General features: G+C 44.7%; 1 protein-coding gene across 1 annotated transcript in view; it reads left to right on the top strand.

The window, feature by feature from the left end:
* Positions 1-27376, top strand: part of LOC134540717 (HEAT repeat-containing protein 5B) — a 210230-nt gene that overhangs the window by 122838 nt on the left and 60016 nt on the right. Inside the window, 9 exon segments of the mRNA XM_063383611.1 lie at positions 374-408; positions 410-554; positions 7463-7599; positions 7601-7615; positions 7617-7646; positions 7648-7735; positions 12765-12946; positions 18191-18436; positions 26538-26760. Coding sequence (XP_063239681.1) covers positions 374-408; positions 410-554; positions 7463-7599; positions 7601-7615; positions 7617-7646; positions 7648-7735; positions 12765-12946; positions 18191-18436; positions 26538-26760 — 1101 coding nt within the window.

Genomic DNA, 27376 nt, shown 5'->3' with positions numbered 1-27376 from the left:
AGGCACATTAAACTTGAAACACTCCCATTCGTTTTCCTACTTTTCCTATCATCGTCCTATCCTTAACAGAATAATACAGATTGGAAGAAGTTAAATAGCAAACATGTATAAAAGTTATAGTTAAAATAATCACTTTGTTAAAGTAATAAACATATTAAAATTAATGACTGCAAATAAAAATAAATTTATCAATTAAATTGTAGATTTCAATTCACTCCTTCTTTGTATCCATACAAAATAGTGATAATTCAATAAAAATGATTCAATTTTATTCATAAAAGTATGCAATAATTTCATCAATGTTTTGTTCTGACGTTGTCGCGTATTAAACTATCGTCCGTACACCGAAGTGAAAGCGCAGGTGAACCCGCAGGGCTGGTGATCACGGAGTCGGGGCTGCCCGGCGTGCCTGTTCGGCATGCTGGACACGGAGACGGACGGCCGCCTGGTCAAGGACGTGCACGACACCCTCACCAGCATGCTGCAGGCCATGGCCGCCGACGACCTGTCCCAGTGGCTAGCCCTTTGCAAGGACGTGCTCACCGTCGCCACAGGTAGGGCCAGACACGCTCCCTCCCTGGCTCCCTCCCTGCTCCCTCCCTGCTCTCCCTCCCTGCTCTCCCTCCCTGCTCCCTCCCTGCTCCCTCCCTGCTCCCTCCTGCACCCTCACTGCTCCCTCCCTGCACCCTCACTGCTCCCTTCCTGCTCCCTCCCTGCTCCCTCCCTGCACCCTCACTGCTCCCTCTCTGTTTCCTTCCCTGCTCCCTCCCTGCTCCCTCCTTGCTCCCTCACTGCTCCCTCCTTGCTACCTCCCTGCTCCCTCCCCTGCTCCCTTGCTGCTCCCTCTCTGTTTCCTTCCCTGCTCCCTCCCTGCACCTTCACTGCTCCCTCCCTGCCGTCCCTCCCCCCCTCCCTCCCCCGCTTCCTCCCATCTCCCTCACCGCTCCTTCCCTGCTCCCCTCCCTTCTCCCTCGGTGCTCCCTCTCTGTTTCCTTACCCTTCTCCCTCCCTGCTCCCTCCCTACTCCCTCCCTGCTCCCTCCCTCCTCCCTCCTCCCTCCCCACTCCCTCCCCGCTCCCTCCCTGCTCCCTCCCCTGCTCCCTCCCTGCTACCTCCCTGCTCCCTCCCTGCTACCTCCCTGCTCCCTCCCTGCTCCCTCGCTGCTCCCTCTCTGTTTCCTTCCCTGCTCCCTCCCTGCTCCCTCCCTGCTCCCTCCCTGCTCCCTCCCCCGCTCCCTCCCTGCTCTCTCCCCGCTTCCTCCCTGCTCCCACCCTGCTCCCTCCCTCCTCCCTCCTCCCTCCCCACTCTCTCACCGCTCCCTCCCTGCTCCCTCCCTGCTCCCTCCCTGCTACTCCCTGCTCCCTCACTGCTCCCTCTCTGTTTCCTTCCCTGCTCCCTCCCTGCACCCTTCCTGCTCCCTCCCTGCCCCCTCCCTGCCCCCTCCCTGCTACCTTCCCTGCTCCCTCCTCCTTCTCTGCTCCCTCCCCGCTCCCTCCGCGCTTCCTCCCTGCTCCCTCCCTGCTCCCTCCCTTCTCCCTCCCTTCTCCCTACCTGCTACCTCCCTGCTTCTTTCCTGCCCCTTCCCTGCCCCCTCCCTGCTACCTCCCTGCTCCCTCCCTGCCCCCTCCCTTCTCCCTCTCTGTTTCCTTCCCTGCTCCCTCCCTGCTCCCTCTCTGTTTTCTTCCCTGCTCCCTCCCTGCTCCCTCCCCGCTCCCTCCGTGCTCCCTCCGCGCTCCCTCCCTGCTCCCTCCCATCTCCCTCCCTGCTCCCTCCCTGCTCCCTCCCTGCTCCCTCCCTGCTCCCTCCCTGGTCCCTCACTGCTCTCTCCCTGCTCCCTCCCTGCTACCTTTCTGCTCCCTCGCTGCTCCCTCTCTGTTTTCTTCCCTGCTCCCTCCCTGCTCCCTCCCCGCTCCCTCCGCGCTCCCTCCGCGCTCCCTCCCTGCTCCCTCCCTGCTCCTTCCCATCTCCCTCCCTGCTCCCTCCCTGCTCCCTCCCTGCTCCCTCCCTGCTCCCTCTGCTACCTCCGCTCACACCCGCGTCACTGCTATCTCCCGCGTCACTGCCATCTCCTGCGTCACTACCATCTCCTACATCACTACTATCTCCTGCATCACCCTTATCTCCCGCGTCACTGCTATCTCCTACGTCACTGCTATCTTTTTGTGTCACTGCTATCTCCTACATTACTGCTATCTCCTACATCACTACTATCTTCTACATCACACTACTAGGGACAGGATCGAATGCTTTTATTTTTAGATCCATTTAGAAAAAAAAAAGGTGAATTCTGTGTTATTGTTTTTATTTCTATGAATTTTCTTCATTCATGAAGATATTGTATTATTCAACATATATGGAAATTATTATTTCTCAATACTTTCTTCAACAAAAATATCACATTTTTCTGATATAATTTGCAGAAAGCACGTCTGGAACAGAGCTACTCACAAAAATAAAAACAAACTGGTTAAGTTTTTATGTATTAGGAAATTTTGCAAACTACATTTATGTAAAAAAGTGTTACTAATAATAGATTGCGAGACCAAACAAAATTATTATTATTATTATTTATTTTTGTGTTTGATTAATTTTCTTTTGTACACACTTCACACTAAATAAATTACTCTCGTTGAATTTACTATGATAAAAAGATTATGTATATTTTTGTAATTGGAGATAAGTTTGGTCAAATTGCAGCTTGATTTCATGATTGTCATTTTGGTGCAAAATTGTGTATTAACTTGCATTTAGGCGTTATTTCGTGTACTGACATTCCTTTCTGTGTTATTTCGGTTCTATCGCAATTCACCGTGAAATTTGTACCTAATTATTATGCATACATCATTTTGTATTTTTTTACTTTTGCCTATGATTTATATTGTATCAATAAAATATTTAACATTCATAGTGATAGTAATGTCATGCCTTGGAATGCCATCACCCAGACTTTGAACATATATTTTTTTCCAGATGTTCTTACAGCGCATAGTCATACACACTGTGAAATGGCATATGCAAGGTTCTGTTGGAATTAATACAGCAGTAGGGATGGTGGAGGTTGGTTTGTCAACATTCCTTTCAGAAAATTGCAAAATAAGTAAATTATTTTAACAGATTTGTCAGGGAAATTTGTAATTTTAGCTATGGAAAGTCATGAAAAAGTCAGAAATTTTTCTACAGATTTTTGTGAACACCCCTCTTAAGAAAATCCCACTTCAGGAAATTTCCTGCATTCTTATAATTATGTAAGTTAAAGAATTTAGCACCTGGCCTATAAATACATGCAGTTTAACTTTTTTATTAAAGTTACCCTGTTTATGAATCTAAATTTTCTTTATTATTAAGATGTTTAATAATTAATAAAAAAACATGTCTTCCTAAAACCCTGAATATCATATGTTAGTAGTAGTAGTTGTGGTAGTGGTAGTTTTTGTACTTTTTTTTAATGAGTGATGTCTTAAAAGTACTTTTATGACAAAAGACACACAAAGGTTTAATTGAAAACTGCATACTTTTGCTAAAGTTCTTCAGTTTATAGTCTCATATTAAAAATATATAGTGTATAAACAATCTCAGAAAACAAAAAAATTTGCATGTTCTTATTTATTGTTGTATGTAAAAAAACTACTCTGTAATGTAAACAATTAGTAAATTTTATTAAGACATTAAAAAAAAAAGGCTTATAATTGATTCATGTAGAATTTATAGACATCCTGTTCATTCACCGAAGATATAGTTTTTATTTACAGGATTCTCTTAATATCATTCTCATGTACAGTGCAGGCCTAACATCGTGCAAGCTGGCTACATAGTTCGACGGAAATGCGTTGCTCGGATTTGACAAGCATAGCCAATAGTAGACGGAGCCCTACATAACCAAATAGACCCAAATCTGCATATCAGAAAACATATTCTAAAAACATTAACCATCGTAATGACTCTGTTGTGTGTGTACCTATGTATCGTTTCGCTAAGCATTAGACAGATGACATATTTTGAGCTGGTAATAGCAGTCTATAGAACAATGGTGTGCCCAAGAATGGTTTTCAAACTCCTTGTCACGCCCCACTAATGAGTATTTCATTCTTCTACTTCACCTTCCAGCTCGCTTAACTCTTATGATCCTTACCACTACACTGAAAGCTCATGAGACTTCTGGCCTGCACTATATACAGTAAAACCTTTTTGTTGCGACCCCATTTATTGCGACCACCTCTCTATTACAACCCGATTTCGAGGAACCGTGAAAAAATTGCCGAAAATCCGAAGATAAACAGACAGAAAATAAGTTTCTTGTGGTGAGTAACGTGTTGCTGCGTTTCTCTTGCCGAGTGCTTCCTGTCGACCGCTGTCAGCGCTTAACAACCCCCATTCCACGTCCCTTTGTCGGCAGGGTGCAGATAAAGGTTTTTGTGGCAACGTGTTTACGTTTAGCTTATTGCGAGTGTCTAGTGTGGTACGCAGTTAAGGCAAAGCTACCTGCTGGATTTCTCTTGATTTTGATTACTATCGGTTGACAATACACAGCGACCGACTGGATGCACGCCCGCCTCGACTTGTTTTAACTGCCGCAGCGATGTTTATTTTGACAGCTCAAGCAATTAATTTTTCCCGTGGGTTGATAGAAAAAGGTCGCTTCACCCAGCATAAAAAAAAAGGCTACGCCACTTATTCCTCGCGCAGGAAACACACTGGCTGCCGTCTGTCTACCCCGCATTTATCTTTCTTCTAACATTCCACGTTCTCCTCTCGCGCGAGCAATAACTAGGGCCACGATTATATGGTGAATCGCGAAATCGCGAAATTTTCCGCGAATTTATATGGAAAATGCGAAAAAAGCGATTTTTAAGAAAAACCGCTAAATAACACCGAAATTACACAATACAAGTCTCTTATATTTTAATGTGAAAAGCTTAATAGTCAAGACTTGCCCGGGTCCTGGTTGATAAGCTGGAAAAATTTCCTGCCTTGCATTTCTACATGCTTCCTCTAATCAGCTTTAGGGCGCCGTCTGGTCAGCGTGTGTGTTAGTGAAGCGGGATGATAAGATCGACGCTCAATGGTAGTTCTAGCGCGGTAAAACCTCTAAGTGCAAGGCTTCTGAACTGGCGCGCAGTCATCTCGTTCCCGTCAGATAACAGTGAAATTTGAGCGGTGACCATAACATTATATGGCGGAAAAATAAAAATAAAGGTGTAATGCATTTCCCTATGATACTTTCAAGAAATTTGTAACGGGTTTTTTACACCTAAAACTTCGAAAACATGTCTTTTAGCCATTTTATCTCAAAAGAACCATTAACAAATTCTTAAATGCTTTTCGTAAACAGACTCCAGTCGGATATATAGTATAGTTTGGAAATTGCGTAGGTTTTTCGTGGCTGTGCGCGGCACACGACTGTAGTTGCCATGCGTCACGCGCCGAGAATGTTGTCCGGCAGGAAGGGCGAGTATAGTTCATTTGCGGCAAAAATGAATACTTTTACGGCCCTGCTAAATTTTTCCATTAAATAAATTTTGAAGTTTCAGTGATTTTCCTTCAGAAATAATGTTGTGTAACTAACAAACAATTTGTATCAAAACAATTAACGGTAAATGGCTGTCGCGGGGGCCCTTAAAAATTTTTCATTTTACCAGAACTGGACTATACAAACCTGGCTTTAGTCGCACACAGTTTGGTGAAGGTGAGGAAGGATGTTGACAGTTTCACATGCCAAAGGACGTTGAAGTAGGAGGGGGAGAGAGACACGATGGTTTGTATGCCTGGGAGGGATGAACCTTGAAGTCTAGACAAGGGAAGGAGAGGTAAGCCGTATGACGTCATGCATCCGCCGCCTGTGCTGCCGCCAGCCTGTCTAGACGATATTCCCCGCGCTCCCACTTACGTTGCACAAGCTACTGCTGCCGTATTTTTAAAGGAAATGTCCCATTATTTTTTTGTTATTCTCACATGAACATTATTGGAAATATTAAAGCCGACACAAAAAATACGCTGTGTGTTAAAGTTAACAGATTTTAATAATCTTTCATTTTGTTTTGTTTTAAATTTTTTTTCTTCTGATTTTCACATTTTGGTCAAAATGTCCAATTTTTTGACGGTTCTCGAGAATGTATTCGTAAAATCACTGCTTCGTTAAATCCGGGGTTCGTGACATCGGGGTTCTAGTGTATTTAACTACGGCAAGCAAGAAATCGTACATGTAATCTAACCAGTAAAAATAAACTGTCTATTGACATATTTTCTTTAGAGGTGGCCTGTAGGGCGACGGACTTGTCATGAAGGTTTAAAGCACAGCCGTCTAGCATTGTGAGTGACAGCATCCTGCCATTGTATGGCTGGTTTCTTAGCGAGTAGCGGTTTGGGAAAAGGGGTTGGGGGGGGGGGGGGGGGGGGGTTGAAATCAACTGAAAATTTCGGAAAACATCTATTACGACCCCCCCTCTATTCCGACCCTATTCCTGGGAACCGTGAGGGGTCGTTTCAGAGAGGTTTGACTGTATACACTTTAATTCCCTTCTTGTCCCAGCTACCTTTCATGATTATCAGCCGGTAGCTGACAGCTCATGAGACTTCTGGCCTGCACTATATGTATTTTCTTCCGCTTCCGTCCTATTTACCTCTCACGGTACTTACCCTGGTGCTGACAGCTCATGTGACTTCTGGCCTGTGCTATACATTTTCCTTTCCCTTCTGTCCAACTTACCTGCAATGAATATTCATTCTGGCACTGACAGCTCGCAAGACATTTGGCCTGCACTATACACTTTCCTTCCCCTTCCTCCTCTTCTTACCTCTCACGGTACTCAGCCAGGCGCTGACAGCTCATAAGACTTCTGGCCTGCACTATACGTATTTCATTCCCCTTCCGTCCCACTTATTTTTCTTGCTCCTCACCTTGGGCTGACAACTCATGAGACTTCTGGCCTGCACTATACATATTGTATTTCCTTTCCCTTCTGACCCAGTTACCTCTCATGATACTCACCCTGGCGCTAACAGTTCACGAGACTTATGGCCTGCACTACAAATATTTCCTTCCCCTTGTATCCCACTTACCTTACATGATACTTACCCTGGCGCTGACATTACATGAGGCATCTGGCCTGCACTATATGTATTTTCCTTACCTCTCACACTCCCTCACCCCCGGTGCTGACAGCTCACGAGACTTCTCGGCCTGCACTATACGTTTTTCCTTACCTCTCACGATACTCAACCGCGGTGCTGACAGCTCACAAGACTTCTGGCCTGCACTATACGTATTTCCTTACCTCTCACGATACTCACCCTGGCGCTGACAGCTCGTGAGACTTCTGGCCTGCACTATACGTATTTCCTTACCTTTCACGCTACTCACCCTGGTGCTGACAGCTCACGAGACTTGTGGCCTGCACTATACTCGCGCTCCTCACCCCGGCGCTTGCGGCCCTGTACCAACATCGGGGAGCGCACGTGTGTGCAGAGTCGAGCAGCGGGGGCGGAGGAGGTGGGCGGGCTGTCGGCCGGGGGGGAACGGCGGGGGAGGAGGGGGAGGACGCGGAGGCGGACGACGACCAGGCAGAGTTCCACGCGGCGGACGACCAGGCCACCCACCCGGCCCGTGCAGCCGCGCTGGCCCCACGCGCGTGTTCGCCGCCGAGTGCGTGCCGCCGCATCATCGGGGCGTGCGAGAGCGGCAAGGGCGCGCACTTTGACCTCGCCCTGGCCAAGGAGATGCAGCTCACCAAGAGCAAAGGTGCGTGCGTCCGGAGGTGCCGGCGGGAGGATATCCCATTACTGTTAACACATATTGCACCCCGAGTACAAGACTATCGTAACTCGAAAATCAGTGCAATACTATCACAACTCAGATGCCATAGTCTTGCACATATTCTTATATAATGCTTTCCAGAGTGAAACACTACATTATTTGCCATAAGTACCTTAAAATTGAATATAATATTGCGATAGTCTTGCAGTGCCTGGATAATGATATTTTCCTGCTTACGATAAAAATATCTCATAAACTCAATTTATTGAGTTACGATAGTCTTGTAACTCAGGGTGCGATATGTGCGTTGAGATAATCATGAAATGCTAGTGAAAGTGATATGGGTGGTGATAGAGACTGTGCTATTACATGACTATCCCATGCACAGAAAGTGAATTATTTTTAATTTTAATAACATTTCAATATATTTATTGTTATTTGTTTATTTTCCCATGTTAAATGCTCTGTATTTGTAGTTGGACGTATCTACGTGTGCTACACTCTATGGCGTAGCCCGAGCTGACATGTGAACGACAATTGGCTAGACCCCTCTAGGACACTATTGACTTTAACGGCAAAATAAATTTTTCCCACGTGTTTTATATGAAAGGATATTCATTGTTGGAAATTAACATTTTAAATTTGTGACATTTTGATATTTTCAGATGTATTGTTGGATATCCTGTTGCTGTTAACACATATGTACCTAATTTAATGTGCGTTGAGATAATCATGAAATGCTAGTGAAAGTGATATGGGTGGTGATAGAGACTCTTTAGTTGTGCACTAGGATAATAGTATAACTTCTATGCTATAATCTGTACATGCGTATAGTGTTTAATATTTAATATTTGTCCTCTATTACGAACTTTTTTTTTTTAATACTACTACGTATTTATATAACTATTATAATACAGTCTCACCCACATCCTTCTTCCTGCTTCTACTTGCTAAGGACCCAGTCCGTCTGGCGTCTGCGTAGCCACGCAGCAGCTTACGCACGGACGTAAAAACATTTGGTCCTTTACACTCCATAACTTGCCATAGCTGATGTTTGTACAACAGCCGATAGCGTAGTCTGACCTGCGTGCGCATCTCTTCCCCCCCCCCCCCCCCCCCCCTTGCTTGGTTAACTGTATCCCATGACACATATGTTGTTTACAGAAGTTGAAACAGACTTCATGGCGCCATGCACGACTTTTTTTTTTTTTGCCTGCGGAGATATTGCACGAACTGAAATTTACTGACGTGCTATTCAAGACTGGGGCAGTAAAATTAACATCGCGCTAACTGCATTCACGCAATCTGAAGATGTGCTAAGTGAGGGATAGGTGTATAGTAATGAAGGATTAAAAAAATTGTTTACAAAATACGTGAATCATTATGTGATCAAGAAAGACAATATGAATTTTTTTGTTGGTTCTGTTTGTGTAAAAAAAAAAACTTGTAAAAATTTATTTGTTTGTTTTTCTGTGAAAGTATAACTTAAAACTTTTTTTGTTTTGCAGAAAATTTTCTTGAAAATACTATTCCGGAAAAATACCAACTGAGAGAATAGACCAGCCAGGTTCAAATCATGGTTCATTGATCCTGATTTTTTTTAAAAATTGTTTTTACTAAATTTATTCTTGGCAAATGCTGTGAAGGTTCTGTACGATAGGCAGTTTGCCAATACCCAATTACTTCTCCTATTATCTGCAGTCAGATCAGCATGTTAACTCACAGTGCTAGGGAATAAAAAAAATGTTCGAAATCGAAGCAGCATGGAATTTAAGGTGAAACAAATTCTGCTTTAAGAAAATTTTTCAGTTATTTAAATCTTAACTATTATTACCATCAAATGGACACCCAAAATTTATTTTATTTTGCATTTTGTACCTAACATCTACCCAGTTAGTTTTTTTTTTTTCAATTTATTCTACATACTCATAAGGTAATTCGTGGTCTGTAACTATCAGTAATTAATATGTAGTGTTTACCTATGTAGATTTATTTTAATCAGTTCACATTAGAATTGGCACAACCCTAATTTACATTTAATTTTTTTTTTTTAATGTTCTGAGAAAATTAAAAAAAAAAATACTTTTCCAGAATGTAGATAATAAAAATAGAGGGAGGGTCTTTCGTGATTTAGTAATCTGACCAATTGCCTCTGGCCTCCACCATTTGGGTTCGATAGCTTTCAGGTTCCATCTGAAGTCCTCGACAGTCGTGATTTGTATCTGGTTTGATCCCAAACCTCAGCTTGACTCAAAAGGTAGACACTGAGTTGGCACTAAGTCTTTTGCGAACACCAGTTTTTTTTTCAATATTCATGAAGTCAAACAAAATTGTTCTTAGCAAAACTTTTTAAACTTGTTTTTTTTTTTTATAAAATACAAGATTGAAGTAAAAGCAAATAATTGTTTAATGTTTGTAATGTTTGAGCTGAATAAGTGATTAACCAATTCAGCCCTATATATATAACGTCATTCATCAAAAATTATAAAATAACCATGCATAATATTGATATTCAGCGTGAATAAAAGCAAATGGACCTACCCGACGCCTGAAACATCCAGAACAGCGACGCTTATTCACGCCACTCCTCGCGGTGGCTTCTATAAGCCCGGAACTACCAGGCTGCTAAAGGTGACAACAGCCCGAGACAGGACGGTGCATGGGGGAGCGAAGGGGGACAGGTGGCAAGGACCCTTGTAATCCGGCCAGGCACGCATGGCATGCCTTATATCAATGGACGTGCGTGGCTGTCATCCAGATATGAACCCGGCACACATTACGGTCTTTTCTTACTCGTTCGTAACAATAAGTTTATTTATTTCCTCTCTTGACTACATTTTACTATTATCTTTTGAAAGATTTGTGCAATGGGAGTGCATGACAGTTTCAACTGTTGTGCTGAAATTTTTTGGGTTTGGTATTTTTTTTTGTGCTGTCATCATTTGTGGTTTTTTTTTTTTTTTTTCGTTCAGTTAGTCCATTTTTCTTTGTTTTGTTGACCATATTCCTGTTGTGGAGTATTGTGTGGTGTTTCTATCCTGACAACAGCAATTTTTTGCTTAATTTGTGTTTTTTGTCAGTTGTGTTTTTTTGTAGTTTTCTTCTACAGACATACATGTGCTTAGCAATGGCATATGTCCAAAAGCTTACATCAAGTTAAAATTTACTAATTAATTTAATTTTAAAGGAGTATTCAGCTGGGTTTAATTTTACAACTTATCCGGATAATTTAAACTATAAGGTCTTGATTAGCGTAATATTAATTGTTCCTGTATCACAAGAAACATTAATGAGCATACTATTGTTTGTTATTGGAGTGTGGAATTAGACCTTTCGTTGAAATGTATTAGGTATTCTATTTAAAAGTACATTACATGGTTTAAGCCATTGAAATTTATTAAGGTATTCTATTTAAAAGTACATTACATGGTTTAACCGATTGAAATGTATTGAAGTATTCTATTTAAAAGTACATTACATGGTTTAAGCCATTGAAATTTATTAAGGTATTATATTTAAAAGTACATTACATGGTTTAAGCCATTGAAATTTATGAAGGTATTCTTTTTAGAAGTACATGACATGGTTTAAGCCATTGAAATGTATCAAGGTATTCTATTTAAAAGTACATTACATGGTTTAACCGATTGAAATGTATGAAGGTATTCTATTTAAAAGTACATTACATGTTTTAAGCCATTGAAATGTATGAAGGTATTCTATTTAAAAGTATGTACATTACATGGTTTAACCTATTGAAATGTATGAAGGTATTCTATTTAAAAGTTCATTACATGGTTTAACCTATTGAAATGTGTGAAGGTAGTCTATTTAAAAGTATATTACATGGTTTAAGCCATTGAAATGTATTGAGGTATTCTATTTAAAAGTACAATACATGGTTTAAGCAATTGAAATTTATTGAGGTATTCCATTTAAAATTACATGACATGGTTTAAGCCATTGAAATATTTGAAGGTATTCTATTTAAAAGTACATTAAATGGTTTAAGCCATTGAAATGTATTGATGTATTCTATTTTAAAATTACATTACATGGTTTAAGCCATTGAAATTTATTAAGGTATTATATTTAAAAGTACATTACATGGTTTAAGCCATTGAAATTTATGAAGGTATTCCATTTAAAATTACATGACATGGTTTAAGCCATTGAAATGTATGAAGGTATTCTATTTAAAAGTACATTACATGGTTTAACCTATTGAAATGTATGAAGGTATTCTATTTAAAAGTTCATTACATGGTTTAACCTATTAAAATGTATGCAGGTATTCTATTTAAAAGTACATTACATGGTTTAAGCCATTGAAATGTATTGAGGTATTCTATTTAAAAGTACATTACATGGTTTAACCTATTGAAATGTATGAAGGTAGTCTATTTAAAAGTATATTACATGGTTTAAGCCATTGAAATGTATTGAGGTATTCTATTTAAAAGTACATTACATGGTTTAACCTATTGAAATGTATGAAGGTATTCTATTCAAAAGTACATTACATGGTTTAAGCAATTGAAATTTATTAAGGTACAGTAGAGCACCCCTCAACCGGAATCATTGGGGGGAAGGTCTATTCTGGTTATGGGAAAATTCCGGGTAAGGGGAGTTGCGGTAGGGCCGGCCTCCGGGCCGGTTGAATGACCTTCATTCAAGCAAGCTGGCAGGCACGTGTTTATCTCTGTGAGTGGGTGCGTGCGTGAGCGAAGAGGACAATGAAGAGGGTTCGGGGGAGGTGTTAGGTCTACAGCTGCGGTGTTGTGTTACTTCTGTGTTGACGTGCAAGTGATTCACACTTCCGGGCACAGTTTACATTTCACAAACACAAGAATAACTCTTCAAGCATCTCGTTTAAACACACAGAGATAGGGAAATACAGGTAAATGTAGACTGTTTGACCATATATTAACGTATAAATATGTACACAACACATATTTGTACGTGACGTGGTGTGGAGCGAGCGAGGACGAGAGGGGGCCACGCCTGTCCGCAGGGGACTACCTGGTGCTGCACCTCTCGGACCTGGTGCGCATGGCCTTCATGGCCGCCACCAGCGACTCGGACCCGCTCCGCCTGGAGGGGCTCCGGACGCTGCAGGAGATCATCGACAAGTTCGCCCGCGTGCCGGAGCCCGAGTTCCCGGGACACCTACTGCTGGAGCAGTTCCAGGCCCAGGTGACCTCCCCCCGCGCCTGCTGGCTTCCAGTGTCGCGTTCCGGTGCTTCACTTCGCTGTACAGTCGCACTGTAGATGATAAAATAAAAGACGTGTTTGCTCAGGGGTGTTCGGCCTCTTGCTAGTTCCAGTGTTGCGTTATGATGCCTCACTTCGCTGTACAGTCGCACTGTAGATGATAAATAAGACGTGCTTGCTCCGGGGTGTTCAGCCTATTGCTGGTTGCCGTGTTGTGTTCTGATGCCTCACTTTGGTTGTTTGGGCATAGTGCCAGAATGTGTGGTGGTTCGGATATTTGAATTCGGCGGCCATCGATCGCGAGCGCGCCGCTGTGGCGGCCGTCGTGTTCGGCAGTGCCATCTGCGAATAGTTTCGTCAGTCTTTTACCGTTTCTCCGTGTTTGCTGGGCGTCATGCAGCCAAACTGTTAGTTTCAATTCAGTTTTGTGAACATCGGTGTACAGTCGCACTGTAGATGATGAATAAAAGACGCGCTTGCTCCGGGGTGTTCGGCCTCTTGCCGGCTGCCGTGTTGTGTTCTGGTGCCTCACTTCGCTGTGCAGTCGCACCTAGATGATAAATTACTACTGGCTCGCTGTAGGAAAGGTTTTGATGGAGATTAAAAACTGACGAAAACTAGCCTCTACTGCGCAGGTTAGGTTCCCCCCTCCCTTCTTCGCGACAGAAGAGAGGGGAGTGACGGAAATTCTCTGTCGCAAAGAAGTGAGGGGGGAACCTAAGCTGCGCTGTAGAAGCTATAGTTTTCGTCAGTTTTTAATCTCCATCAAAACCTTTCCTACAGCAGGCTAGTAGTGAAGACGTGCTTGCTCCGGGGTGTTCGGCCTCTTGCTGGTTGCCATGTTGTGTTCTGATGCCTCACTTCAGAGTACAGTCGCATGTAGATGATAAATACACCAATCCCTCACTTAGCAAGACTAATGCATTCCTAAAAATGTTCGTGTTATTCGAAATCGCGCATTCCGAAGCATTAGTTTCCATAAATAGCATGGGTAATTTATTTAACGTGTTTCGAAATTGTGTAGGAAAATATACTTTACGTAATATAAATGCGTAGAATAACACTCAACGATAAATATGTATGTCACACCATTTATCTTTGTATGCCTCCCATCGAACTTTGTATGACAAACACGACACCGGGCAGTAAAATTAACATCGTGCTAAGCTAAATAAATTAACGCAATCCTTAAGACGTGCTAAGTGAGGGATTGGTGTAGTGGATTGCAATAAAACCAAATAACATCAAAAAGCAAGTTAATACACATTTTAGCACCGAAGTGCAGCTAAAGTCATGAAATGAACAAACAATTTTACAAAAATTTGAGTGTAATCATACACGTGTAATCTTTTATTTAGTAAATTCAATGATTGTAATTTATTTAGCATAAAGTTTGTAAAAAAAAATTTTTTGAAATAAATTAATTGCTGAAAATAAAATTAATTTTGTTTCAGCTTGCATCTCTGGTTGTATAACTTTTCACATAATGATGTTGGCACATTTTTCAAAGTCATAAAAATATGCCATTTTATTTTATTTTTTATTTTTCTGAGTACTTCTGTCAGAAAAAAGTAAAAGTGCATCATGTTTCAGTCATAAAGTTGTTGCAATAGGTATCAAGAAATAATTTATTTTGTATATTATTCAAATAAAATACTATTTTTATGAATAAGGACAAAGTACAAAAACAGAAAAAATACAGAAATCTCCCATTTTAAAAATGAAATTGACATAAAAAAAAAATTTGTAGACTGTCCACTTAAATCATGTGGAAATTATCTCTGAAAAGTTTCAGCTTTCTAATATAAAAATTAATAACTGATTTTTCTACAAATATTTGTTTTATTTCATGTTATTTTAATTGAGTGTATTGTTTATAAAAATAAGTATTTGTGGTATAAGAAATTTATAAAAAAAATTTTTTTGTTTCTGAAATGTGTTTCCTGAAATTAATGCACCAGGTATTTGTAGACCACCTATGTATGCACTGAGTATTTGTATTAGTATTTTTTTTTTTATTAAAATTGTACTGCTGTATTGCTAATTTTTTTGTGATAGGTCAGATAGCCAATTTTCTCTAACCCTAATCTTTAATTTTAATTACAAAGTTATTAACACGTCTCCATCCTTGAATCTGAATCATGTTCTCAAGGTTCAAAAAAAATATTTTGTGCAAGAAATAGGACGCAGAACTGCCAGAAACACCTGGCAGTCTTCTTCCAGTCGCGCTTGTCGCGCATCGCCGCAGGCGGGCAGCAGACGGAGGGCTCAGCCGTTAACTGACGTCCGAGAGCAGTTTCTGTTTCAGGACAGTGCACTAGTACATGTCTGGGTGCAGACGGCGGAGATATCAAAGCTTTCAGGATAGTATGTCTATAAACGAGCCGGGTGCAGTCAGCACAGGGCATCTGTAAACGTCCGACAAGTAGAGTCAACGGCTGGCGATCACAGATCTGGGAAATTGTTCAATTGTCACTCATCTAATCATTCTTCATTCTTCCGTTCATACTTTAATCAACTTTATATTCCTTATTTTTCATGAATTCATTTAATAATTTATTTCATCATTTTAACATTAATTTAATCTAATTGATTAACATATTATTTTAACATTCGTTTATTCGTTCATTTATTTACAGTAGAACCCTGTTATAATGTTCCTGCATATAATGTTTTCCTGCTTAAAATGTCATATTTTTAAAGTCCCAATATTTCCCCCATAAGGACAAAGTATTTATTTCCTGCATATAACGTTCATAAATAGTGTAATTTCCTGCTTATAATGTTTGCTTTCTAACATTCAATAAATGGGGAAAAAATGTTTTAAAACCAAATTATTCCAACTTTTACGATAAAAAGTTTCTTTTAGGTATGTTTATGTTTAGAATCACTGCCATACAATACATGAAGTTTGTTAAAATACAATTTTATGCAATATACTGAAGGTACACAATGTTCATAGTTACGTGTCAGTTGGCACCCTTAGTCAACTCTTCTCTTCCTTGCCATTCCAGTGGGTATTCAGATGCACGTACATAGTCCTACGATATTTAAGTTGCCAACCATTGTGCGAGGGCATAACTAAAAGTGTTTTCTATTGCTTACAAATAATTTTTTTTTTTTCATTCATACGTAGGAATCCCAAAATTAAACATTTTCAGGTGGCGAAGGAGTAGACGTTCTCACTCTTAATGTTGTCATCATGAATTGTGAGACAATTTTACAAAAAATGTGGCAGTGTATCTTTAAAGACAAACAAAATTTAACCAGGGAACCAGACAAAGTTGAAAAATTGTTGGCTTGTTTCAGAAAATTCATGTATCAAGTATACTATCTTTGGTTTTAACATTAAAGTTGTTTACATAGCTTGGTGAGTCCATTGGTACAAAGCTCGAACATTGTTAAGTGCTAAATTGAGATTTCCTGCTTATAATGTTTTTTTTCTTGTGCTCCCTTGAAAAACATTATAACAGGGTTCTACTGTATTAACAATTTATTTATTCATAATTTATGAATTCATTCATTTATTCATACTATTCATTTTTTGGTTAATTAATTAAATCAGTTATTTATATGGTCATTAATACAGTCATCCGTCATCCAGTCGTTAGTTGGTTCGCTCTAGCCGGTGAAGTGGGTGAAGGTAGTGGTAGTCGTGAGAGGGGCGGATAACACAGTCATCCGTCATCCAGTCGTTCGTTGGTTCGCTCTAGCCGGTGAAGTGGGTGAAGATAGTGATAGTCGTGAGAGGGGCGGATAACACAGTCATCCGTCATCCAGTCGTTCGTTGGTTCGCTCTAGCCGGTGAAGTGGGTGAAGGTAGTGGTAGTCGTGAGAGGGGCGGATAACACAGTCATCCGTCATCCAGTCGTTCGTTGGTTAGCTCTAGACGGTGAAGGGGGGTAGTAGGGGACCGGCGGTGGGGCGGATAACACAGTCATCCGTCATCCAGTCGTTCGTTGGTTCGCTCTAGCCGGTGAAGGGGGGTAGTAGGGGACCGGCGGTGGGGCGGATAACACAGTCATCCGTCATCCAGTCGTTCGTTGGTTCGCTCTAGCCGGTGAAGTGGGTGAAGATAGTGGTAGTCGTGAGAGGGGCGGATAACACAGTCATCCGTCATCCAGTCGTTCGTTGGTTCGCTCTAGCTGGTGAAGTGGGTGAAGGTAGTGGTAGTCGTGAGAGGGGCGGATAACACAGTCATCCGTCATCCAGTCGTTCGTTGGTTCGCTCTATCCGGTGAAGGGGGGTAGTAGGGGACCGGCGGTGGGGCAAATAACACAGTCATCCGTCATCCAGTCGTTCGTTGGTTCGCTCTAGCCGGTGAAGGGGGGTAGTAGGGGACCGGCGGTGGGGCGGATAACACAGTCATCCGTCATCCAGTCGTTCGTTGGTTCGCTCTAGACGGTGAAGAGGGGTAGTAGGGGACCGGCGGTGGGGCGGATAACACAGTCATCCGTCATCCAGTCGTTCGTTGGTTAGCTCTAGACGGTGAAGGGGGGTAGTAGGGGACCGGCGGTGGGGCGGATAACACAGTCATCCGTCATCCAGTCGTTCGTTGGTTCGCTCTAGCCGGTGAAGGGGGGTAGTAGGGGACCGGCGGTGGGGCGGATAACACAGTCATCCGTCATCCAGTCGTTCGTTGGTTCGCTCTAGACGGTGAAGAGGGGTAGTAGGGGACCGGCGGTGGGGCGGATAACACAGTCATCCGTCATCCAGTCGTTCGTTGGTTAGCTCTAGACGGTGAAGGGGGGTAGTAGGGGACCGGCGGTGGGGCGGATAACACAGTCATCCGTCATCCAGTCGTTCGTTGGTTCGCTCTAGCCGGTGAAGGGGGGTAGTAGGGGACCGGCGGTGGTGCGGATAACACAGTCATCCGTCATCCAGTCGTTCGTTGGTTCGCTCTAGACGGTGAAGGGGGGTAGTAGGGGACCGGCGGTGGGGCGGATAACACAGTCATCCGTAATCCAGTCGTTCGTTGGTTCGCTCTAGACGGTGAAGGGGGGTAGTAGGGGACCGGCGGTGGGGCGGATAACACAGTCATCCGTCATCCAGTCGTTCGTTGGTTCGCTCTAGACGGTGAAGGGGGGTAGTAGGGGACCGGCGGTGGGGCGGATAACACAGTCATCCGTCATCCAGTCGTTCGTTGGTTCGCTCTAGCCGGTGAAGGGGGGTAGTAGGGGACCGGCGGTGGGGCGGATGACCGGGAGGGCGCCGTGCTGCCGGCAGGTGGGGGCGGCGCTGCGGCCGGCCTTCTCCCCGGACACGCCCTCGCACGTGACGGCCGAGGCGTGCCACGTGTGCTCGGCGTGGATCGGCAGCGGGGTGGCTCGCGACCTCAACGACCTGCGCCGAGTGCACCAGCTGCTGGTGTCCTCGCTGGCCAAGCTGTCGCGCTCCGCCGGCGCCGCCAACCTCTACAACGAGAGCCTGGCCACGCTGGAGCGGCTCGCCATCCTCAAGGCCTGGGCCGAGGTGGGTCGGGGGGGACGCTCCGGGACCCATGTGTAAAGTAATAGGCATACCCACTCTAAATGTCGTCACGAACCGCGAATATAATTTTACAGAAATTTAGCTTTGTGTTTTTAAAGACAAAAAAAATAGAAGCTGGTATCACGAAGAAGTTAAAAAAATCGTTGGCTTGGTCAGTGGTTTTAAAATTAAATTTTTTGACGTAGCGTGGTGAGTCCATTGGTCCAAAAAAGTTCATCCACTGACCAGACAAAAATTGATATTTATTTATTTATTTATTTATTTATTTTCTAATTTTTTAACATGCCTACCGACGGCATAAGGCCAAGGGTGGTAGGCACGATAAACGTAAAAAATTACATAGACAAAACAACCACATGAAACAAAATGAATAACATTGAGGAAAACACTATAACAACACATACACATACACATACACATACACATACAATCAGGGGCGCAACAACTAAATTTCCAAAAGGGGGGGGGGATATACCTTTTTATAAAGAATCATCTATCCCCAATATTGAAACCCCCCGGGAAAAATTTGTATTTCAAGGTGGAAAATGATGCTATTTAAGCAGTTTTATCATCTAAAAATTGATTACACAGCACTTTCTTTGCCCCTGTTTGCCCCCACTTCAACGTTTCAGAAGGGGGGGGGGGAAATACCCTTGTGCCCCCCCCCCGCCCCCTGTTGTTGCGCCCCTGCATATAATAACAAAATAACAGTAACTTCCTTTGAAAAACGTCGCGACAGAGTAGTGCTGTATCAGAGACTCTCGACAGGGAAGTGCTGTATCGGAGACTCAAGACAGGGTAGTGCTGTATCGGAGACTCTCGACAGGGTAGTGCTGTATCGGAGACTCATGACAGGGTAGTGCTGTATCGGAGACTCAAGACAGGGTAGTGCTGTATCGGAGACTCTCGACAGGGTAGTGCTGTATCGGAGACTCATGACAGGGTAGTGCTGTATCGGAGACTCTCGACAGGGTAGTGCTGTATCGGAGACTCAAGACAGGGTAGTGCTGTATCGGAGACTCATGACAGGGTAGTGCTGTATCGGAGACTCTCGACAGAGTAGTGCTGTATCGGAGACTCACGACAGGGTAGTGCTGTATCGGAGACTCACGACAGGGTAGTGCTGTATCGGAGACTCAAGACAGGGTAGTGCTGTATCGGAGACTCATGACAGGGTAGTGCTGTATCGGAGACTCTCGACAGGGTAGTGCTGTATCGGAGACTCATGACAGGGTAGTGCTGTATCGGAGACTCTCGACAGGGTAGTGCTGTATCGGAGACTCATGACAGGGTAGTGCTGTATCGGAGACTCTCGACAGGGTAGTGCTGTATCGGAGACTCATGACAGGGTAGTGCTGTATCGGAGACTCTCGACAGGGTAGTGCTGTATCGGAGACTCAAGACAGGGTAGTGCTGTATCGGAGACTCTCGACAGGGTAGTGCTGTATCGGAGACTCATGACAGGGTAGTGCTGTATCGGAGACTCAAGACAGGGTAGTGCTGTATCGGAGACTCTCGACAGGGTAGTGCTGTATCGGAGACTCATGACAGGGTAGTGCTGTATCGGAGACTCTCGACAGAGTAGTGCTGTATCGGAGACTCACGACAGGGTAGTGCTGTATCGGAGACTCACGACAGGGTAGTGCTGTATCGGAGACTCACGACAGGGTAGTGCTGTATCGGAGACTCACGACAGGGTAGTGCTGTATCGGAGACTCTCGACAGGGTAGTGCTGTATCGGAGACTCACGACAGGGTAGTGCTGTATCGGAGACTCTCGACAGAGTAGTGCTGTATCGGAGACTCACGACAGGGTAGTGCTGTATCGGAGACTCTCGACAGGGTAGTGCTGTATCGGAGACTCACGACAGGGTAGTGCTGTATCGGAGACTCTCGACAGAGTAGTGCTGTATCGGAGACTCACGACAGGGTAGTGCTGTATCGGAGACTCTCGACAGGGAAGTGCTGTATCGAAGACTCACGACAGGGTAGTGCTGTATCGGAGACTCTCGACAGAGTAGTGCTGTATCGGAGACTCTCGACAGGGTAGTGCTGTATCGGAGACTCTCGACAGGGTAGTGCTGTATCGGAGACTCACGACAGGGTAGTGCTGTATCGGAGACTCACGACAGGGTAGTGCTGTATCGGAGACTCTCGACAGGGTAGTGCTGTATCGGAGACTCTCGACAGGGTAGTGCTGTATCGGAGACTCTCGACAGGGTAGTGCTGTATCGGAGACTCACGACAGGGTAGTGCTGTATCGGAGACTCACGACAGGGTAGTGCTGTATCGGAGACTCTCGACAGGGTAGTGCTGTATCGGAGACTCACGACAGGGTAGTGCTGTATCGGAGACTCACGACAGGGTAGTGCTGTATCGGAGACTCACGACAGGGTAGTGCTGTATCGGAGACTCTCGACAGGGTAGTGCTGTATCGGAGACTCTCGACAGGGTAGTGCTGTATCGGAGACTCACGACAGGGTAGTGCTGTATCGGAGACTCACGACAGGGTAGTGCTGTATCGGAGACTCACGACAGGGTAGTGCTGTATCGGAGACTCTCGACAGGGTAGTGCTGTATCGGAGACTCTCGACAGGGTAGTGCTGTATCGGAGACTCACGACAGGGTAGTGCTGTATCGGAGACTCACGACAGGGTAGTGCTGTATCGGAGACTCTCGACAGGGTAGTGCTGTATCGGAGACTCTCGACAGGGTAGTGCTGTATCGGAGACTCTCGACAGGGTAGTGCTGTATCGGAGACTCTCGACAGGGTAGTGCTGTATCGGAGACTCACGACAGGGTAGTGCTGTATCGGAGACTCTCGACAGGGTAGTGCTGTATCGGAGACTCTCGACAGGGTAGTGCTGTATCGGAGACTCTCGACAGGGTAGTGCTGTATCGGAGACTCTCGACAGGGTAGTGCTGTATCGGAGACTCTCGACAGGGTAGTGCTGTATCGGAGACTCTCGACAGGGTAGTGCTGTATCGGAGACTCTCGACAGGGTAGTGCTGTATCGGAGACTCACGACAGGGTAGTGCTGTATCGGAGACTCTCGACAGGGTAGTGCTGTATCGGAGACTCTCGACAGGGTAGTGCTGTATCGGAGACTCTCGACAGGGTAGTGCTGTATCGGAGACTCTCGACAGGGTAGTGCTGTATCGGAGACTCAGGACAGGGTAGTGCTGTATCGGAGACTCTCGACAGGGTAGTGCTGTATCGGAGACTCTCGACAGGGTAGTGCTGTATCGGAGACTCTCGACAGGGTAGTGCTGTATCGGAGACTCTCGACAGGGTAGTGCTGTATCGGAGACTCTCGACAGGGTAGTGCTGTATCGGAGACTCACGACAGGGTAGTGCTGTATCGGAGACTCTCGACAGAGTAGTGCTGTATCGGAGACTCACGACAGGGTAGTGCTGTATCGGAGACTCTCGACAGGGTAGTGCTGTATCGGAGACTCACGACAGGGTAGTGCTGTATCGGAGACTCACGACAGGGTAGTGCTGTATCGGAGACTCACGACAGGGTAGTGCTGTATCGGAGACTCACGACAGGGTAGTGCTGTATCGGAGATTCACGACAGGGAAGTGCTGTATCGGAGACTCTCGACAGGGAAGTGCTGTATCGGAGACTCTCGACAGGAAAGTGCTGTATCAGAGACTCACAACAGGGTAGTGCTGTATCGGAGATTCACGACAGGGAAGTGCTGTATCGGAGACTCTCGACAGGGTAGTGCTGTATCGGAGACTCACGACAGGGTAGTGCTGTATCGGAGACTCTCGACAGGGTAGTGCTGTATCAGAGACTCACGACAGGGTAGTGCTGTATCGGAGACTCTCGACAGGGTAGTGCTGTATCAGAGACTCTCGACAGGGAAGTGCTGTATCGGAGACTCTCGACAGGGTAGTGCTGTATCGGAGACTAGACAGGGTAGTGCTGTATCGGAGACTCTCGACAGGGTAGTGCTGTATCGGAGACTCTCGACAGGGTAGTGCTGTATCGGAGACTCACGACAGGGTAGTGCTGTATCGGAGATTCACGACAGGGTAGTGCTGTATCGGAGACTCTCGACAGGGTAGTGCTGTATCGGAGATTCACGACAGGGTAGTGCTGTATCGGAGACTCACGACAGGGTAGTGCTGTATCGGAGATTCACGACAGGGTAGTGCTGTATCAGAGACTCACGACAGGGTAGTGCTGTATCGGAGACTCTCGACAGGGTAGTGCTGTATCAGAGACTCTCGACAGGGAAGTGCTGTATCGGAGACTCTCGACAGGGTAGTGCTGTATCGGAGACTAGACAGGGTAGTGCTGTATCGGAGACTCTCGACAGGGTAGTGCTGTATCGGAGACTCTCGACAGGGTAGTGCTGTATCGGAGACTCTCGACAGGGTAGTGCTGTATCGGAGACTCACGACAGGGTAGTGCTGTATCGGAGATTCACGACAGGGTAGTGCTGTATCGGAGACTAGACAGGGTAGTGCTGTATCGGAGACTCTCGACAGGGTAGTGCTGTATCGGAGACTCTCGACAGGGTAGTGCTGTATCGGAGACTCACGACAGGGTAGTGCTGTATCGGAGATTCACGACAGGGTAGTGCTGTATCGGAGACTCTCGACAGGGTAGTGCTGTATCGGAGATTCACGACAGGGTAGTGCTGTATCGGAGACTCACGACAGGGTAGTGCTGTATCGGAGATTCACGACAGGGTAGTGCTGTATCAGAGACTCACGACAGGGTAGTGCTGTATCGGAGACTCTCGACAGGGTAGTGCTGTATCAGAGACTCTCGACAGGGAAGTGCTGTATCGGAGACTCTCGACAGGGTAGTGCTGTATCGGAGACTAGACAGGGTAGTGCTGTATCGGAGACTCTCGACAGGGTAGTGCTGTATCGGAGACTCTCGACAGGGTAGTGCTGTATCGGAGACTCACGACAGGGTAGTGCTGTATCGGAGATTCACGACAGGGTAGTGCTGTATCGGAGACTCTCGACAGGGTAGTGCTGTATCGGAGATTCACGACAGGGTAGTGCTGTATCGGAGACTCACGACAGGGTAGTGCTGTATCGGAGATTCACGACAGGGTAGTGCTGTATCGGAGACTCACGACAGGGTAGTGCTGTATCGGAGATTCACGACAGGGTAGTGCTGTATCGGAGACTCTCGACAGGGTAGTGCTGTATCGGAGATTCACGACAGGGTAGTGCTGTATCGGAGACTCACGACAGGGTAGTGCTGTATCGGAGATTCACGACAGGGTAGTGCTGTATCGGAGACTCACGACAGGGTAGTGCTGTATCGGAGATTCACGACAGGGTAGTGCTGTATCGGAGACTCACGACAGGGTAGTGCTGTATCGGAGACTCACGACAGGGTAGTGCTGTATCGGAGACTCACGACAGGGTAGTGCTGTATCGGAGACTCACGACACGGTAGTGCTGTATCGGAGACTCACGACAGGGTAGTGCTGTATCGGAGACCTGTGCGGAGGTAGCGGACTGAGCCGTGGTCTGGGGTCTGTGCGGACAGGTGTACATCGTGGCGATGTGTGTGGGGTAAAGTTCTGCGCAGCTTCGAGAATGTCGAAACTCGAATCGAATCTCGTATGGTTCGACGAATCGAATCTTAGTTTAAAAAGATTCGTGCCATATTTCACTTACATAAACCATAAACACAAAACATAATTTCCGTGCGTGTACACTGACAACGGCATTTGTGTGGCATTAAATGCAATGCAACGAATTAATAATGTGACGAATCAACCAACATTATTTTGCTCTTTCAGTAATAGCTATTCATCTCCATCATAGCGTATTTATTTTCGACGACGCCGGTTTGTACCTATATTACGCTATCCCGCATGTCAACAGCAGCTCTGGAAACAAAAGCCAGAGCTAGTTTGCATCGCGCCCACCAGGATGCGCTAGTGATGATGACGAATCATGGCGGACACACATTTTGGAAAAACATACGGGAATTACGTTAACAGGTTAAATAATCTTTCTAATAATAGAAAACATTACGTTTATTAGTTTTTAAAATCTTAAAAGAACTAAAATATAACTCCCAATATTATGACATCATCATTTGATAAGTCTGAAATGTTTTTAGCGCCTACTTAGGAATGTTACGACCAAGACCAAAGCCTCTTATGTAAACAATGCGGTACAATATTTTTTTAATTATCAATTTGTAAAATGAATTATTTTGATTAACAAAACTATCTTATGAAGAAAAAAATTATTTTAATAACGCTGTTTTCTTGAAACGAATTAAGTAGGGCGCTGCAGTGTTTGTCTAGGTAGTTAAGACAAAACAATTTTGATTACTGTGTTTTTAGACTTTGCGTTAACAGTGTTTTTTGGTTATCCGTGGACCCATTACCCCGGATAATCGGGAGTCTACTGTATTTGGAGATGCAAGACTGACTATGTATTGCGCATACCGGCATACGTGAACAGCTGAGCTACATCAGCATCATGTGATTAAAGTAGTGTGCAATATTCTTGTACACGAATGCCATAGCTGTGGTACACATACCCCAATACTCCGGGTGTACTACAGGTATCGTATGTAACAGCGTCCAACAGACACGACTCCCGTTGACAAAAGGCAACATAGTTATGGTACATTATGCTAAATTCGTCTGAGCGTACCACAGAATGCGGACTCGTAAAATATCTTTTTGCGCAGTGTTTTGTAGTGACTTGAAACATTTACTGCCACATAAAACCGATACTATTGAATGTTAATATACTCTAATGCGTTAGTAATTCATGTTATTCACTTTTACTCAATTGCAGGACAACCAGAATCTACTTAATTATTTTTTACGTTGGCTCGGCCACGCTTGTCTACCCTAGCAGTGTACCGTCTGCCGTGGCCATTGTTTTACTGTATTGGACATGGATACAGGACAGATTGCAATGGAAGACCAAAGTACCTCTGAGCCTGAATCGGTACAGAGAGGCAGCATCCAGCCAGAGATTGAGTCAAAAACAAAACGATAATTGAACAAGGCTTTGTGGAAACACTATGAAGTTGTGGATGAAAAAACAGCAATGTGCAAACATTGCAAAAAGAACATCAAAACTCCAACAAGTAATCATCTACTTTACCGAATACGTGGTTATTTAATTTTTTTGTTAACTAGAAGTGTGCAGCAACATAATATTTTGACCTTTTCTGTGCACCATGAATAAAAATTCAAACAAAATATTAATGTGTTAATGAGTAATTGCTGGTATCATTGTTAGTTAATTTCGTTTAACTAAAATATCAATATTTATACTGGATGTTAAAATCTGTAAATTGTTTACATTTAAACTTAAACGTTAATGTGGTTTCAAAGTATATAGGTATTTTGTTTTTATGTAAAATGTATGAAAATATGCAATACATTGAATTATTGAATGTCTGACCTGCTCCTCTAGGTACAACAACGTGTCTTATTCTTCAAATTCAAAGATGCCATCTAACTGAATATACTGAATACGTAGCTGAAAAAACTTCTGTCACGTGTAAAACTTCAGCAAGGAAAAAATTCTCATGATTCGAAAAAGATTCGAGGTTCGGGAATCTTTAAAGATTCGATTCGTGATTCGATTCGAGACAAAAATCCTAGATTCGCAGAAGCCTAGTGTGGGGACAGGTGTACATCGTGGCGGTGTGTGTGCGGACAGGTGTACATCGTGGCGGTGTGTGTGCGGACAGGTGTACATCATGGCGGTGTGTGTGCGGACAGGTGTACATCGTGGCGGTGTGTGTGCGGACAGGTGTACATCGTGGCGGTGTGTGTGCGGACAGGTGTACATCGTGGCGGTGTGTGTGCGGACAGGTGTACATCGTGGCGGTGTGTGTGCGGACAGGTGTACATCGTGGCGGTGTGTGTGCGGACAGGTGTACATCGTGGCGGTGTGTGTGCGGACAGGTGTACATCGTGGCGGTGTGTGTGCGGACAGGTGTACATCGTGGCGGTGTGTGTGCGGACAGGTGTACATCGTGGCGGTGTGTGTGCGGACAGGTGTACATCGTGGCGGTGTGTGTGCGGACAGGTGTACATCGTGGCGGTGTGTGTGCGGACAGGTGTACATCGTGGCGATGGCGGGCAGCGGGCAGGCGCCCCGGGTGCTGCAGGACGCTTCGCGGGCGGCCGCCTCGGCCGAGGACGACGGCGAGGGAGAGGACTTCGGGCAGTTTGAGTTCCGCGGGGAGAGCCTGCTGAGCCTGGTGCAGCCCGAGCTGGTGAGCCTGTCTCAGCACTGGCTGGCCGCCCTGCGCGACCACGCTCTGCTGTCCCTGCCTCCAGGTGAGCTCCACGACCACGGGAGAACGCCCCAGTTAATTTTGAACTAGGGATGGGCCGGTCGAATCCTCGAATCCTCGAATCCCACCGAATCTCTAGTATTCGAAAGATTCGAAATTCGAGGGAAAAGATTCGGTATTCGAGGAAAAACATTGATGTAAATGTAGTACATACTTTAAAAACTTAAATGCTTACAATTTACTTGGCCTGTTTACGTTTTCCTTGGAACACATCCTATTGAGGTACAGTAGAACCTCGTTAATACGTGATGGTCAGGACCGAGATAATCACGGATTACCGAATTTCACGGACTAGCGATTAAAAGCCCGGAAGGTCTTGTCAAGCTTCTCAGACACCGGCGTGCAGCTGGGTTAAGGCGCCCGCCTACCTAGCAAGTGTACAACATTGCAGAGTGTTTGAAATACACATTTTTACAGAAAGCTATGGAAAATTTTCGAAATTGGTTTCCGTACGAAAAGAACACACACTTCAGGTATAGGCTTAATTTTTATTAGAAATTAATTATTCATATAAAAAACATATTTTAGAATCCCTCAACATGGCCAAAAACGGGGTTTTCAGGCTGCAGTATCTTACAAACTATTCACGGGATCTATTT

Source organism: Bacillus rossius, chromosome 17, assembly GCF_032445375.1.
Source record: "Bacillus rossius redtenbacheri isolate Brsri chromosome 17, Brsri_v3, whole genome shotgun sequence".
NCBI lineage: Eukaryota > Metazoa > Arthropoda > Insecta > Phasmatodea > Bacillidae > Bacillus > Bacillus rossius.
The sequence above is the reverse complement of the archived record's forward strand: the minus strand, read 5'-3'. Positions and strand labels throughout refer to the sequence as shown.